At 37.6% G+C, this 12735-nt stretch overlaps 1 protein-coding gene across 2 annotated transcripts in view; it reads right to left on the bottom strand.

The window, feature by feature from the left end:
• The window catches only part of PI15 (peptidase inhibitor 15), a 31240-nt gene extending 20452 nt beyond the window's left edge, over window positions 1-10788 (bottom strand). Inside the window, exons 1-2 of one of the 2 annotated variants that reach the window (XM_025478043.3) lie at window positions 10614-10788; window positions 9749-10078 (exon numbers count right to left, since the gene is read on the bottom strand). In XM_025478043.3, coding sequence (XP_025333828.1) covers window positions 9749-10021 — 273 coding nt within the window. In that variant the 5' untranslated portion in view covers window positions 10022-10078; window positions 10614-10788. The remainder of the gene's footprint in view (window positions 1-9748; window positions 10079-10613) is intronic. The other variant, XM_025478044.3, reaches the window with a different exon arrangement.
• Between the last annotated feature and the right edge of the window lie 1947 nt (window positions 10789-12735).

Genomic DNA, 12735 nt, shown 5'->3' with positions numbered 1-12735 from the left:
AGCCACCCTGCTTCCATTTCCCACAATAATGCGCACCATTCATGTGTGTATGTGTGGTAAAAAGTGTGGGGTAGTACACTGATTTCCTATTTACTTAATAATACAACTTCTTACCTTTCCAGTATTTGCAGAAGGCAAATATTTTGTGCGACTTTTCCTGATAGGTTATGTTGGCCATACTCTGCAAGATGTGCTTAATATAGATACTTAACACAAAAGGGCTGAACGCTAAGAAGGTCAGGGGTCAGGGGTCCAAGCATCAATGTTTACACCTTTCAAAGACTTGAAGCAGGGCAGCCTGGGTGGCTCAGAGGGTTAGCGCCGCCTGTGGCCCAGGGCGTGATCCTGGAGACCTGGGATCAAGTCCCACGTTGGGCTCCCTGCATGGAGCCTGCTTCTCCCTCTACCTGTGTCTCTGCCTCTCTCTCTCTCTCTGTGTGTGTGTGTGTGTGTGTGTGTGTGTCTTTCATGCATAAATAAATTAAAAAATTTAAAAAAAAGACTTGAAGCACTATCACAATGCAGAGTTTTCCTGTATGGTTATGAAGAGTAGAAAGAATACTGGGAGCAAGATTTGATTCCATGTGAAGAAATACTTTCTAATATTCAATGAGGTCTTCAGAGAAAATGCTTATAGAGAAATACCTTAGCCAGTGGTCTCAAGAGCAGGAGATGCACACATGAAGGGGAGCGTGTAGTATGCGGTCTTTCAAGGCAGGGGCTTTGTTGTCATTTAGAACTATATTCTCATCATTTTGATTTACCTGCTGTGTGACCTTGGGGAAGTTATTTATGCTCTCCAAGCCCCGAGTTTCCTGTTTCTAAATGAGAAAAATTGTCCTCATCTCTCAAGACTTTTCTGAGAGTTAGACCAGATTGTGACTGAAGAGTATTTCGCACAGCCCTAAGAAGACAAGGGTATACTTAATGGTAGAAATTATTATAAGAGTGAATGCAGGCACTGGAATGGTGGTGATGACAAGTGAACTAGAAAGCCACCTAAAATGGGAAGCAGTGTGAGGTGCACTTTTGATCATGTTATCTGGCAGCCTAAAGTCTAAGAGACATCAAGCTTTAATCTCAACAAAGCAGGCAATCAGATAAAGTAAAAACAGATAAACCCTGAAGCAACTAAATAATCAAAACCAGAATTGTATATAGATAATAAGGAGCTTGCTTCCAGGGGAAATAACATCAGACAGTGAAAGATAAAAATTAGAGAACATTTTAGATGTCTTAAAACATCAATTCCCCTCCTTAAATCCCTCTTTAATATAGGTTTTATCTTTAAATTTTAAGATCATTTGTTGATGGATTCTAGCAAGAATTCTCCTTCCAGGGAAATATAATACCCTTCACCTACCATTTAATACTGGAATCATGAGCCAGGAAGACATTTTCATTTGTGGTTAAGTTTTTTCACCAACTCAGTGTTCTAATAATCTAAAAACTGATTTCTTGACTGTTAAACTATCCTATGATACACATGCAAACCCTAAACCTTACCATTGCCCACGTGGTCAGAGGAATTCAAATGCCTTTCCGCCTACCTACTGCCTGCTGAAAACATGATCTCTCTGGAATGCAGAGAGACCGATTTGGTAGAATGTTCATATTTAATGAAATTATAAAACATGAATATGATGCACTTTTTAGGAGAAGAAAACATTGTGTCCTTAAGCAACATTCCCCAACTGTTTCAGTTTGGAGTATGTGGTGTGAAATTTTAAGAGTCATGAAAAATTTAGTATAAAGACACAACTTGTTGGGCATTGTTCCATATTCATGTCAAAAAAAATGCTTGGTACCTGATTTAGACACTATGGGTAATACAGATTGGAAAAATTTGAATCTCATCCCTCCAAACCTCAGTCTATGATGCATTTTATGCCAAACATTTTCCTTGACCAGTTTAAGCTGTTAGTCTTGATTTTCTCTAACCCCTTCGCACACCATTCTTCAGAAATTCTCATAGACTATTAAACATCTCAAGTTCATAACTATTTAATGGCCACTGACTAGTACATGCTTTCCATGTGCTAAGTTCAGGACACCATACCAGAATAGTCAACTTCTATTATTCTGAAGTCCTTTGATTAGTTTCCAAGAAAACTTTATCCTGAGCATGTTAAAAGAACTAGGTGGGCCTGGTACTACCTAGGCCCCTGAAACAGATTTGGATTTGTGTTGATTTAAGCCTCAGCACTCTTTTTTTTTTTTTAAAAAAAAAAAAAAAAAAAAAAAAGATACACGAAACTTCCTTGCAAAAATTCTTGAGTAGATTCCCAGACATAAAATCATCCATCCATGCTGTCTCCATGACACTACCATACTCCTATTATGCAGAGCGGTACACGTTGATTACAAAAGCATACTCCTATCCAAAAATTTTTATAGTTGAAGAATGTTCCCTCCCACATACTAGCTACTTTTTTCAACCTTTGTAGATGTGTACCCTGGATAATAAACCTACAGCCACTCAATGACTACCTGAAACCTGCCCTTGATTTTTTGTTCTCTAACTCTGAGAAACCCAGCAGTCCTAGTCAAAAGCAGAGGTGTCCTCCTTGACTGCTTCATCATATAAATCTTTATTTAATAATGTAGCTCACTCACTTCTATTTTTTAAATATTTATTTATTTATTTTAGAGAGTGAGCCATGTAGGTGAGGCAGAGGGAAAGGGAGAGAGAACCTCAAGCAGATTCCATGCTCAGCACAGAGCCGGACATGAGGCTCCATCTCACAACCCTGAGATCATGACCTGAGTCATATGCTTAACCAACTATGCCACCTAGGTGCCTTCAAATCACTTATTCTTACTGATTTGATCCCTAACTTCACTTTGTTACAAAGCAATGGGCTTCAGTGTTAGAGTATTCAGTTGTCTCACCTACACCAGTAGAACAGCCTCTAGGGTGCACATCCGGCCTTTATTTCTGCCCTATCAAATCCCTTCCTCTTCCCCTTGTAGCCAGAATGACCTTTCTGAAATGCAAATTATTTTTTTCTGAAATGCAAATTAATCATATAACTTCCCTGCTTAAAACCTTATCTTGATTTTATAATAAAACTAAACAAGTTTTGATTTTATAATAAAACTAAACAAGTTTTGCATGCCTTTTCCAGTCTCATCAAGCACCACTTTTTCTTTTATATACTATCCGAGTCATATTGAACTTTTATCCTTGCTTCCAGTGTACCACTTACCTTCTAAGAGCACCCTAGCACACCTACTACACCTTCCCTCCCTCTATACCTTGAGTCCACGTCTGGCCTAAGTATGTCTCATGTAATCCCAAAGCACCCTGTATTTTTTCTACTTTAGCACTCAACTCACTGTTTTTGCACTTACTTGTCTGCTCACAGTTCTTTCTATAAGAGTGCCTCTTTGCTCCCCATTGAATACCCCAGCACAAGTCATTGGAGTCATTGGAGTTGTGCCAAGCACATGAGTAAATATTATGAGATGAGTGACTGAACAATGCATTTATTGACTCTTGCCCATTGACTCTTGCCCATCAGACCATTAGAGCCTCAGTTCTTTACATCAAAGTTCTTTACATTAAAAGACTTCATTCAGGTGTTCCACAAATATTTATTGAGTCTTCTCTGTGGAACAGATATAATGCTAGGTTCTACAAATACTTAGCAGGAAATACAATAGACTTATTTTTCTACACTGTTGTATGTGGTCAAATATCATTTGCCATCAAAAAAGCAGTGTTGTAATACTAGGAAATATAGTCACCATATATATATGGCTTGCATGTGATTCACAGCTTTTCTGCCTACCACCTCATGGTGAGGTTCTGAATCATACTGTGTTAACATTTCCATTTGCGCTTTAGAGCCTGTATTCAAAATGGTCACAAAGAAAATGTTCTCAACCTTCAGCTGGCTCCATACATGAAGAGTTGAACATTCATATATAAGTAACACTAAGTAATATTAAGCAACGTGCACCTTGGAAGAAAATTCCTACAAAATGTGCCCAGTCTCTAATGGAAGCCAAGACACTTAAAAGGCTCTACATCTATGAGAACAGGAATGTGGAGTTCCAAAAGCACTGGAGAAATGCCTTCCTGTCAGCAGTCTTTCTCAGTTCACCGCTGGCTGGCAACGGGTCTCACGAGGCTTTCTAGTAGTCATAAAAGCATTCATTGAAAAGATTTAGGTTAGACACATCAAATTTCTCTTGTTTATAACAAGAAAATTGAGTTATCCTTCCCAAATGAGAGGAAATGTGCCATCTGGGACAATATATGGTTTCATTAAAAAAAAAAAAAAAAAGACAACGATAGACATCACAAGAGTTTGGTCAACTACTGAATAAAGAAAAAAAGGAGTTTAACACCATCTACATCCTCTTCCACATGAAGCCCAAATGAACAAAATCAGCTTTTTCATCCTTTCTGAGCCATAAATTACCGTAGGCAAATAGTTTATTGGCTATTTCCAAGGATGCATTAATCTATTCTCCACTCATTCATTGGAGTCATGATTTCTGTTACTTTACTACCTGCTGTGACTGGTAACTAGTATTTTTCTCTTTTCCAAAGAAGTCTAGGAAGCCTTATCCTCTTAGTTCTGTATAGAATTTTTGCAGACACCAAACCAATGAAATGGGCCATATTATCAACATACTGAAATTATATTACAGTCTCTTAGCTTTAAGTTGTTCAGCTCATCTCCACATTATATTTTCACTGTCCTTCACCTGCCTTTCCATCACTGTATACTGACTACAAAGACTGGTATCTCATGCATCATGCTTTAGGTAGTTCTTCACACCTGCTGCTGTGTAGGCACAGGTGTCCAACACCTTCTTACCTTGCTTAGGACTGGCACTACCAACTCAGTGATTGCCACTTCCCAGCCAACTCCACCAGGAATCTAAACTGCATCAATTGTTAGGGCCATCTTTCTAAAATGCAGTTTTGATGCTGTTCTAAAACTTCTACAGTCTCCCTAGTTACTTTTGTATGAAGTGATCCTCAGTACTTTTTCAAACTCCTCGAAAACATGGCTAAAGCATTATGCTCTTTCTTTCCTGGTGTTTTTGCATTATTTTATCTGCTCTAACAGCCAACCCTGCCCCTCTTGAACATCTACCTCAAATGTCCTTCCTCCAAAGAGCCTTTCATGATACTGCCAACAAAAGATTATCACTTCTTTCTTTGATTTCTCCATGATTTATCTGTACATCATTGATTACATCAAACCTATGCAGCAGTGTATTATGCTGAATTATATGCTAAGGGTTTTCTTTCTTATTTGTTTTGTATTTTTTTAGTTTTGTTTATACTCTAAAGACAAAGATTACTGTTATAATGGATCTCATTCTCTTATAGAGAGTACTAAACATTTTTAAAATCAATTTATTCAATTGACTTGAATTCAAGGAATATCTTAAAAATTTTACTCCATGTGTGAGTCTTGCAATTTCATTCTTTTGGGGATAATTCTTATTCTAAGAAACTAGTGTGGTTTGTGGTTTAGAGTCATGGTTTAAGCTGCCCTTAGAAGAATGAAAAACAGCTGGTGTCCAAGGAGCTCTGGAAATTTGTCAATAAACTAATTGTGGAACAGAGGCCAAGAGTGAAGAAGTTTGACTTGCGTATCTTAAGCCCTATCTATACTATTATTATTTTAAAATGGTACTGTGTTTAGAAAGTTAAATATTTCAAATATGTATTTTTTACTAAAATCATGAACAAAATATCCAAAGAAAATATTATACAACTATAACATGGATGTCAACAGTCTGTGTCCAAAGTGCTTCTACTTTATTTAGTCAAGAGTACACTGACATAACCAAGTACTTAAAATAAGATAAAATCACTTAATTTTAAGGGGTTTTTTTAGAATTTAGGAAAAATTTTTGTTTAAACCTTAGGTGCATGTGATAAAATATCATACATGATAATAAAAATTTCCATTAAAATATATATTAAAATTTATGGTACTTATAAACATATAACAATTTATAGAGACTTCAACTAAATCATCAAATAAAGGTTGATTATTGTCTATACTCAAGAATTGTCTCAAAAAATAGAGATACAAAGGTGACTACACATAGATTTAGCATCCTGAAAGCTTAAAATTAGAAGGCTTGCAAGAACTATACAAATAAGTATAGATTGAGTTTGATATTGATTGATGAGAGCAGAATAGCAGATATGAAGGGTTATTTTGTAGCAGTTAAAAGAAGGAGCAATTAATGGGGTGCCTGTGTGGCTCAGTCAGTTAAGCGACACTCTTGATTTTGGCTCAGGTCGTGATCTCAGGCTTCTGAGATTGAGCTGTGATTGGGGCTGTGCTTGGGGGTGTGGAGCCTGCTTAAGATTCTCTCTCTCCCTCTGCCTTCTCCCTCCCCCCAAAAAGAAGAAATCGAATATGCTTGTAAGGATAAAAAATATATATCAACAAATAGCATTCGGATACAAAACTTGATTTACAAGGTTTGCCTTGTAAATCATGGAATAAGCTAAGGAAGAGACTGATGGAGAGAGACAGCAAGGGAAAAAGGGTTAGAGAGAAAATTGTGGGTGAAAGGGACCCAAATCAGGCCAGCATGGTCAACAAAAGCCCTGAACTAAAGACCATCTTCAATGAGGCTCCTGTGGCTGCTATCACTCACTGATAAGGATTTGCACATGCAGCTAGTGGTCCTAGTGAGGCAAGGGTCCTCAGGGTTTGAGGTACAGAGTAAAGGTTAGGGATGGAGTTCACTTGTAGACTGCTCACAATCCAAATCAACATTGAACAAGTCAAAATAAAGATGAGCGGTAAGGTGAGATCTATATTTTTCACCTGGCCCAAAGATTAGTCATTTACAGTTTCTACTCCAACCTCCAAGCAGTCTATTATGCTTACTTCCCTCAGTGTTTCTCTGAGTCTTCATGAGGGATCCATGTGAATTATTTCAATGGCTCCACTGATTCAGTCCTTCAGACTTACAATTTCATTAAATTGACCATGTTTTTCTAATTGAACTAATCACTTTTGTCACTTCTCATGGCCTTTCCTTTGCTCTTCCCTCCATCTAGGAAGTTCTTACCTCATCTATCAATGTGGTAGACTGCCTCACCTCCCTCCAGGACACTGCTAGTGAGGCCTTTCCTGACCACCCTATCAAATTGCACAATCTAACCACAACCTACTTAATTTTTCTCACCACAACCTTACACCTTCTAAAGTACTATGTACTTTATTTATCTTATTTATTGTGAGGTTTCCCACCAGGGGGTCAAGGATTCTATTTTATTCATGAATATATCCCCAGTGTTTAGAATAGTGCCTGACATATAGTAAATGCTCAACAAATATTAAATAAATAAATACATGTGCAAATGAATTATATGCAGTATTTGTATATACATGACAACTTGAGATAGTCATATTTTATTTTATAGAACTTACTGATCTAATTACTGCTTCTCATTAACTTTACTGAATGAAGGAGGATCTATTAAGCATCTACTGACATAACCAGCACTGTATCTGGTTCTTACAAAAGAAATCATATCATAGATCCTATATTTGAGAAATAAGAATAGAATAGAATATGAATACTATAGGGTTTTAGCCGGCATTTTAAAGGAGGAAACAAAGATATCCTGACACCTCCAGGGGTTTCCCCCAATGGAGTATTTAATAAACCTAGCAAATGGAAAGATGCTTCCCAACACAAACATTGGCTTTGAAATTACATAGACTTAAATTCTAGCTCCATTAATACCATTCACTGTTCATACCACCTTGGCCTAGTCATTAGCTTTTCTAGGTCTAAGTGATTTTACTTGTAAAATGAAGATCACAATCTTAACCTTGTAGGAAGAATATGAGCTATCAAATGAGATCATCTATGGAAACAATTAGCCAAGTCATTGGCACATAGAAAAAATTAAATAAATGCATGCAAAATGAATGAATTCTTGATCAGTGGGGAAAAAAATAACCAGAAAAGTGTGGGCTTTTTTTCAACCATTTCTATTGTGTTTTACCCCACCTTTACTCATGATGATCCCTCTGCCTTCAATATCATTAAAATAGTGGATTGTATTCTATATTGGCTGGTTATTATCTATATTATTATTCCCATTTTGCAGATAAGGAAATTGCACACAATTTCACACAATTGCAAACAATTTCACACACATGAAGTAACTTGCATGAAGTCACAAAGTAACCAGCAGTCTAAGGTTTGAACTCAGAGGAGCTCGCTTCTAAAACACTTTCGCTATCTTAACCTTACTTTTGTCTGCATACCGATGTGATTAGAGCCAGGAAGTATTTCCTAACCCCATAGTCTATACACTATACTTTTCTGATCTCACATGGAATCTTATGCATAAAAAAAAGAAACCTTATTTGTTTTTCTTTCTACATCGATATATCACCTTCTAGAAAGTGCTAATGTTTATTGAAGGTCTATTTTGATCTAGGCTCTGGTCTAATTGCTCAACCCCTCAACTCATACTTTCCTGATTACAACCCTATGTGGTAGGTTAGACATTTATCCTCATATAAGAAATGATGAAAATGAAATAAGAAATTCATGCAGGTTATATTTCAGGACTGAGGTTTGAATACAAGCATTTAGATTCCAAAGCCCATATTCTTAATCATAAGACTATATTGATATTCCTACACCAGGACTGATTATATCTCCTTTTCCTCTTTCTTTAGAAAAATCCTGGGAAAGTGCATTTTCATAGAGTCTAAATTGTACTTCTATGAACTATGACTCTCTTATATTTGGCAAGTCTTTATTTTTCCTGTAACTCTGACATCTGCAATTAGTCAAACTTAAAAAGCTTATTTAAATAAAAGAGATGAATTTAGAATCTGATAGAAATACCAAATTTTAGGCCAGCACTTGTAAGAAGTTGTTAGTGGCACCACCTCCCTCCCCCAACTTAGAAAAACCATACTGGTGATCTTCATTGCCTTAAACAGGCTCCAAGCTGTGCTCTTAGAAGATGCTGTACTCTAAGCCATAAACTTGCATAAATATAAAACAGAAAATAGAATAACTTTAAAAACACAGCTATCCTTTCAATACCAAACCAAGGATTTTGTTTTGTTTTTTACTTCCTAAGTAGACTGATTTAAACACAGAGTGCCTATTTTTAAAAGAGCAAAAGAATGTGTTCATGGCAAGTTGGAACAGTGTGCAAGTGTGCTGGCCTCACTGTTATCTGAACGACAAAGCAGTAAATCACAAAGAGGAAAAAGTCAGCATGTTCTCTGAGAACACAAATAGATTAGCATTAGGAAGAGTTTTGTCCAAGAAAGGGAAGAGACACCTACCCAGAGAACAAATCATGTACACAAAACCTATAAATTAAAAAAAATATTTTCAAGAAATGCTTTAGTTGATAAATATGACTATTAGGTAAACAGAGCACAGAGAAAGTTCCATGTGAATATTTTTTAAAAACATGTACCTTTCAAATGTGGTCAGTCAACACACCCCGTTCTTTATGTCTGTTTCTTATATAAGACCTGATTCATCAGTGGTTATGGAAGTCCCAAAAGAAAATGAGAACCTGCCCCTCTCTTTTAATCCCAGGATGGAACAAAATTTAAGCTTACTAGACACATAAAGAACCTTTCCTTAGCTCAAATGTGTCCAGAGCCCCATACCCCTTAACATAGAAACACTCTTTAGGTTCTTCGACGAACAATTTAAATCCAGCATCCTCGCTCAGAACTCAAAGAAAACAAATTCCTCTTACCATATATTCCATGTTTGCTGCTGGTGGGAACACTTTGCCGCGAACTTGATTATGATAATCAAGAATGGCGATCATGTCATTCTGCGAAATGTAGCGCTTCCGCCTGGCTTTGGGGAGATCCGCAGAATCTGGTTGTGCTTTTAGTGCTGCTTCAATATCAGTGAAATTATTGGTTGGCGGGGATGAGTCAGTGGAATTGAGTAAGACGACGGCACTTGCTTCACAGAGAAGGGAGAACAGGAGTGCACTGCTGACTGCAGAGATTGCTATCATTTTGAGGTTTGAAGGCAGGGTTTACTTTGCTTTAAAGCAGAAAGGTAGAGTTAGGGTCTATGAGAAAAGAAAAAGGGGGGGGGCAGTGGGTATGAATTTACAAAGTCATCATTTGGGAGCATCACCTGATTTGATTTTCTCTGAAAAATTCAAACAGATGTTGAACTCAAGCCTAGGAAACAACCTATTGGTAGTTGTTACACATTTTACTTGGTGTTATGAGGCAGATTCCTGAAGGAAACTTCCTATAGCTAGAGAAAAATAAACAACATGAGTACTAACCCTAAAATGAATGTGAACCACTTGCCCCAAATGCCTGCACCACATAATGCATTGCTGCATATTTTCAGAGGGAAATCTTTAGGAATTGAAATTAATTTTGAGAGTGAGAAGGAAAAATGCATCACAGGTAACAACAGAGAATGTGCTGAAAATGTGTCCTAGACATATATGGACACCAAGTGATAAAATACACACAAAAAATAGTTATAATAAGTCAATCTCATTTTTTAAAAATATAAAATAAAATAAAAATGTGAGCTAGTATAAAACGAATGCATGCAAAATAAACTTGTTGAGCTAAAGAGCTTACCTCTGCAGAATGCCAAAATGAATATATTGTTCTTCCAAAAACTTAAAGTTCTTTGCTAGGTTGTAGCATGAACTCTTTTAAGAGTGTGTCTTATTACAAGCTCTCAGAGAGCAAAACTCTGCAAGGTTTGAATGCTGCTGGCTGCAGGAGCAGCTAACAGCTTTTATATGTCACAGGCTGCAACTTCCAGAAAGGGCAGTCTTTCTTAGGGTCTCTCCTAGCCAAAATCAAAGGGGAGGGGTTTTGGATAGAAAAAAACAGTGATTGGGTGGCAACCTTTTTATGTGGGTGGTGAGGAAATTGAGTCACACCCACAGCTTACAAAATATAAACCATAAAAGACAAACCCCTTTTCTCTGGGCTTTCACCTTTTCTGTGAGTGGTTAATTTTCCTCATTTAATGCTTTCTAGTTCCTGGTTCCCATACAAAAAGGAGGAAAAAAAAAAAAAAAGACTGAGTTCTTGAAAACACAGACGGCTGAGTAACAAGCAGTACATTTTTTTTTAAGACAGTAAATGACATGGGAGCTGAAAAGAGCAAGCTGATATTAAATCAAGAGATCAGCTCACATCATTAATCTGGGTGGCCACAAATATGATTCAAGAGGGATGCCAGGCAAATCAGTAGTAGCCAAACTATAGCATATGATATTAGGATAATAGATGTTCAAGTGGTTGTACTCTCTGTCTCCATGTGGCTTAATTCTTCTAGTTTCTGTGTCTATTCTCTCCCTCTGTCCTGTTTCACCCTCTCTCCCTTTCTTCTTTCTCCACAGAGTGAGGCAGCAAATCACCTGCCTTTTACCTGCCTTGTATACAATGCAAATAGAGAAGCTCAGGACAAATGACAGCAGCCAAGATAACATCTGTTTCAGGTTTAAAGGCGTATAGTTGAAATCTCAGCAGAGAGTGGTTCAGCCTCTCAGGAAGCTTATTGGAGGGCATGGTACACATGCAACACAGCCACAGCCAGTTGCCAACCGTTAGGAGTGCCTTTTCAGAAAGACGGAGGAAAATCTGTGACCAGAAAGATAAGGAGCCAAGAATATTAGGAATATTAGGGCGATCTATAATGAAAGGACCCTCAAAAATGCCGTGTGTCATGATATCACTAGTAAAATGTGGACCATTCACAGTCAATGACAACAGGAATCCTGGAGAATACACACTATTCAGTTAACGGACTTCCTTAGCATGCATTGACGTGTCCAGTTTACCAACCTGACTGTCTCCTGCATATCTCAGCAGGAAGAGTACTATGTGAATTTACAGTCTTCAGAAATGATGGTCATGTGGTTAGAAACACACCAGACTGGGAGCCAAGTTTCCTGGGCTATATTCCCAGTTGGGTCTTCAGCACTATGTGTGGCCTAATGCATATTGTTTAATTCTTCAATGGTGCGGCCAAAACTGGGAGGAAAAAGGTACGTATCCTATGGTTAGATCGACATCATCAAATTCCTTAAGAGAGCGGTAAGGCATTTGAAACCAGAAGTTTCTCTGAATTTCAAAGTACAGTGATGAGATGTAGTCTTAGATGTTAACGTGTCAAAGTTCAGGTTTCACTATATTTTAACGAAAACTAAGCTCCTAACTAAAGTGATTTTAGGAGCACTTATGGTACATTACTGAAAGCTGTAAGCAGGAATTAATTAACACTATAGAACTGAAAAGGCAAGAACATAAAAGCCCAGGAGGTGAGCAGGACTAGTATAAAACCTGAGAGCAGCTGGAGAGAATGCATGTGGCTGCTCACAGTTACAGATGTTTAACAACTGGAGCTGTCCAGCTAGGGTCTCAGCCCTTCAGAAGGTACTCATGGCACCTTGAATGAATTTCAAGGACACAGTGTTAAGGATTCTTGAATCGAATAAGAAGTTAGGCAACATACTCTTTGTGGCCACCCTATTCAAGGATCCCAAGACCCTTGAGAGTTTAGTGCTTGCCCTGATTAGCCTGTACCTTTCAACGTATCTCATGTATTCAGCATAAATGGGACTAAAGACTTTTTGCCTAACCATCAGGGATGAGCCTTTCTCTCTCCAGACTGGCTGAGCTCTTAGAGTCTCATAAAAATCAACCATTGCTTTCAAGATTACCTCTTTGTATACTAAGAGTTAGT

This window comes from Canis lupus, chromosome 29 (assembly GCF_003254725.2).
Source record: "Canis lupus dingo isolate Sandy chromosome 29, ASM325472v2, whole genome shotgun sequence".
Taxonomy (NCBI): domain Eukaryota; kingdom Metazoa; phylum Chordata; class Mammalia; order Carnivora; family Canidae; genus Canis; species Canis lupus.
The sequence above is the reverse complement of the archived record's forward strand: the minus strand, read 5'-3'. Positions and strand labels throughout refer to the sequence as shown.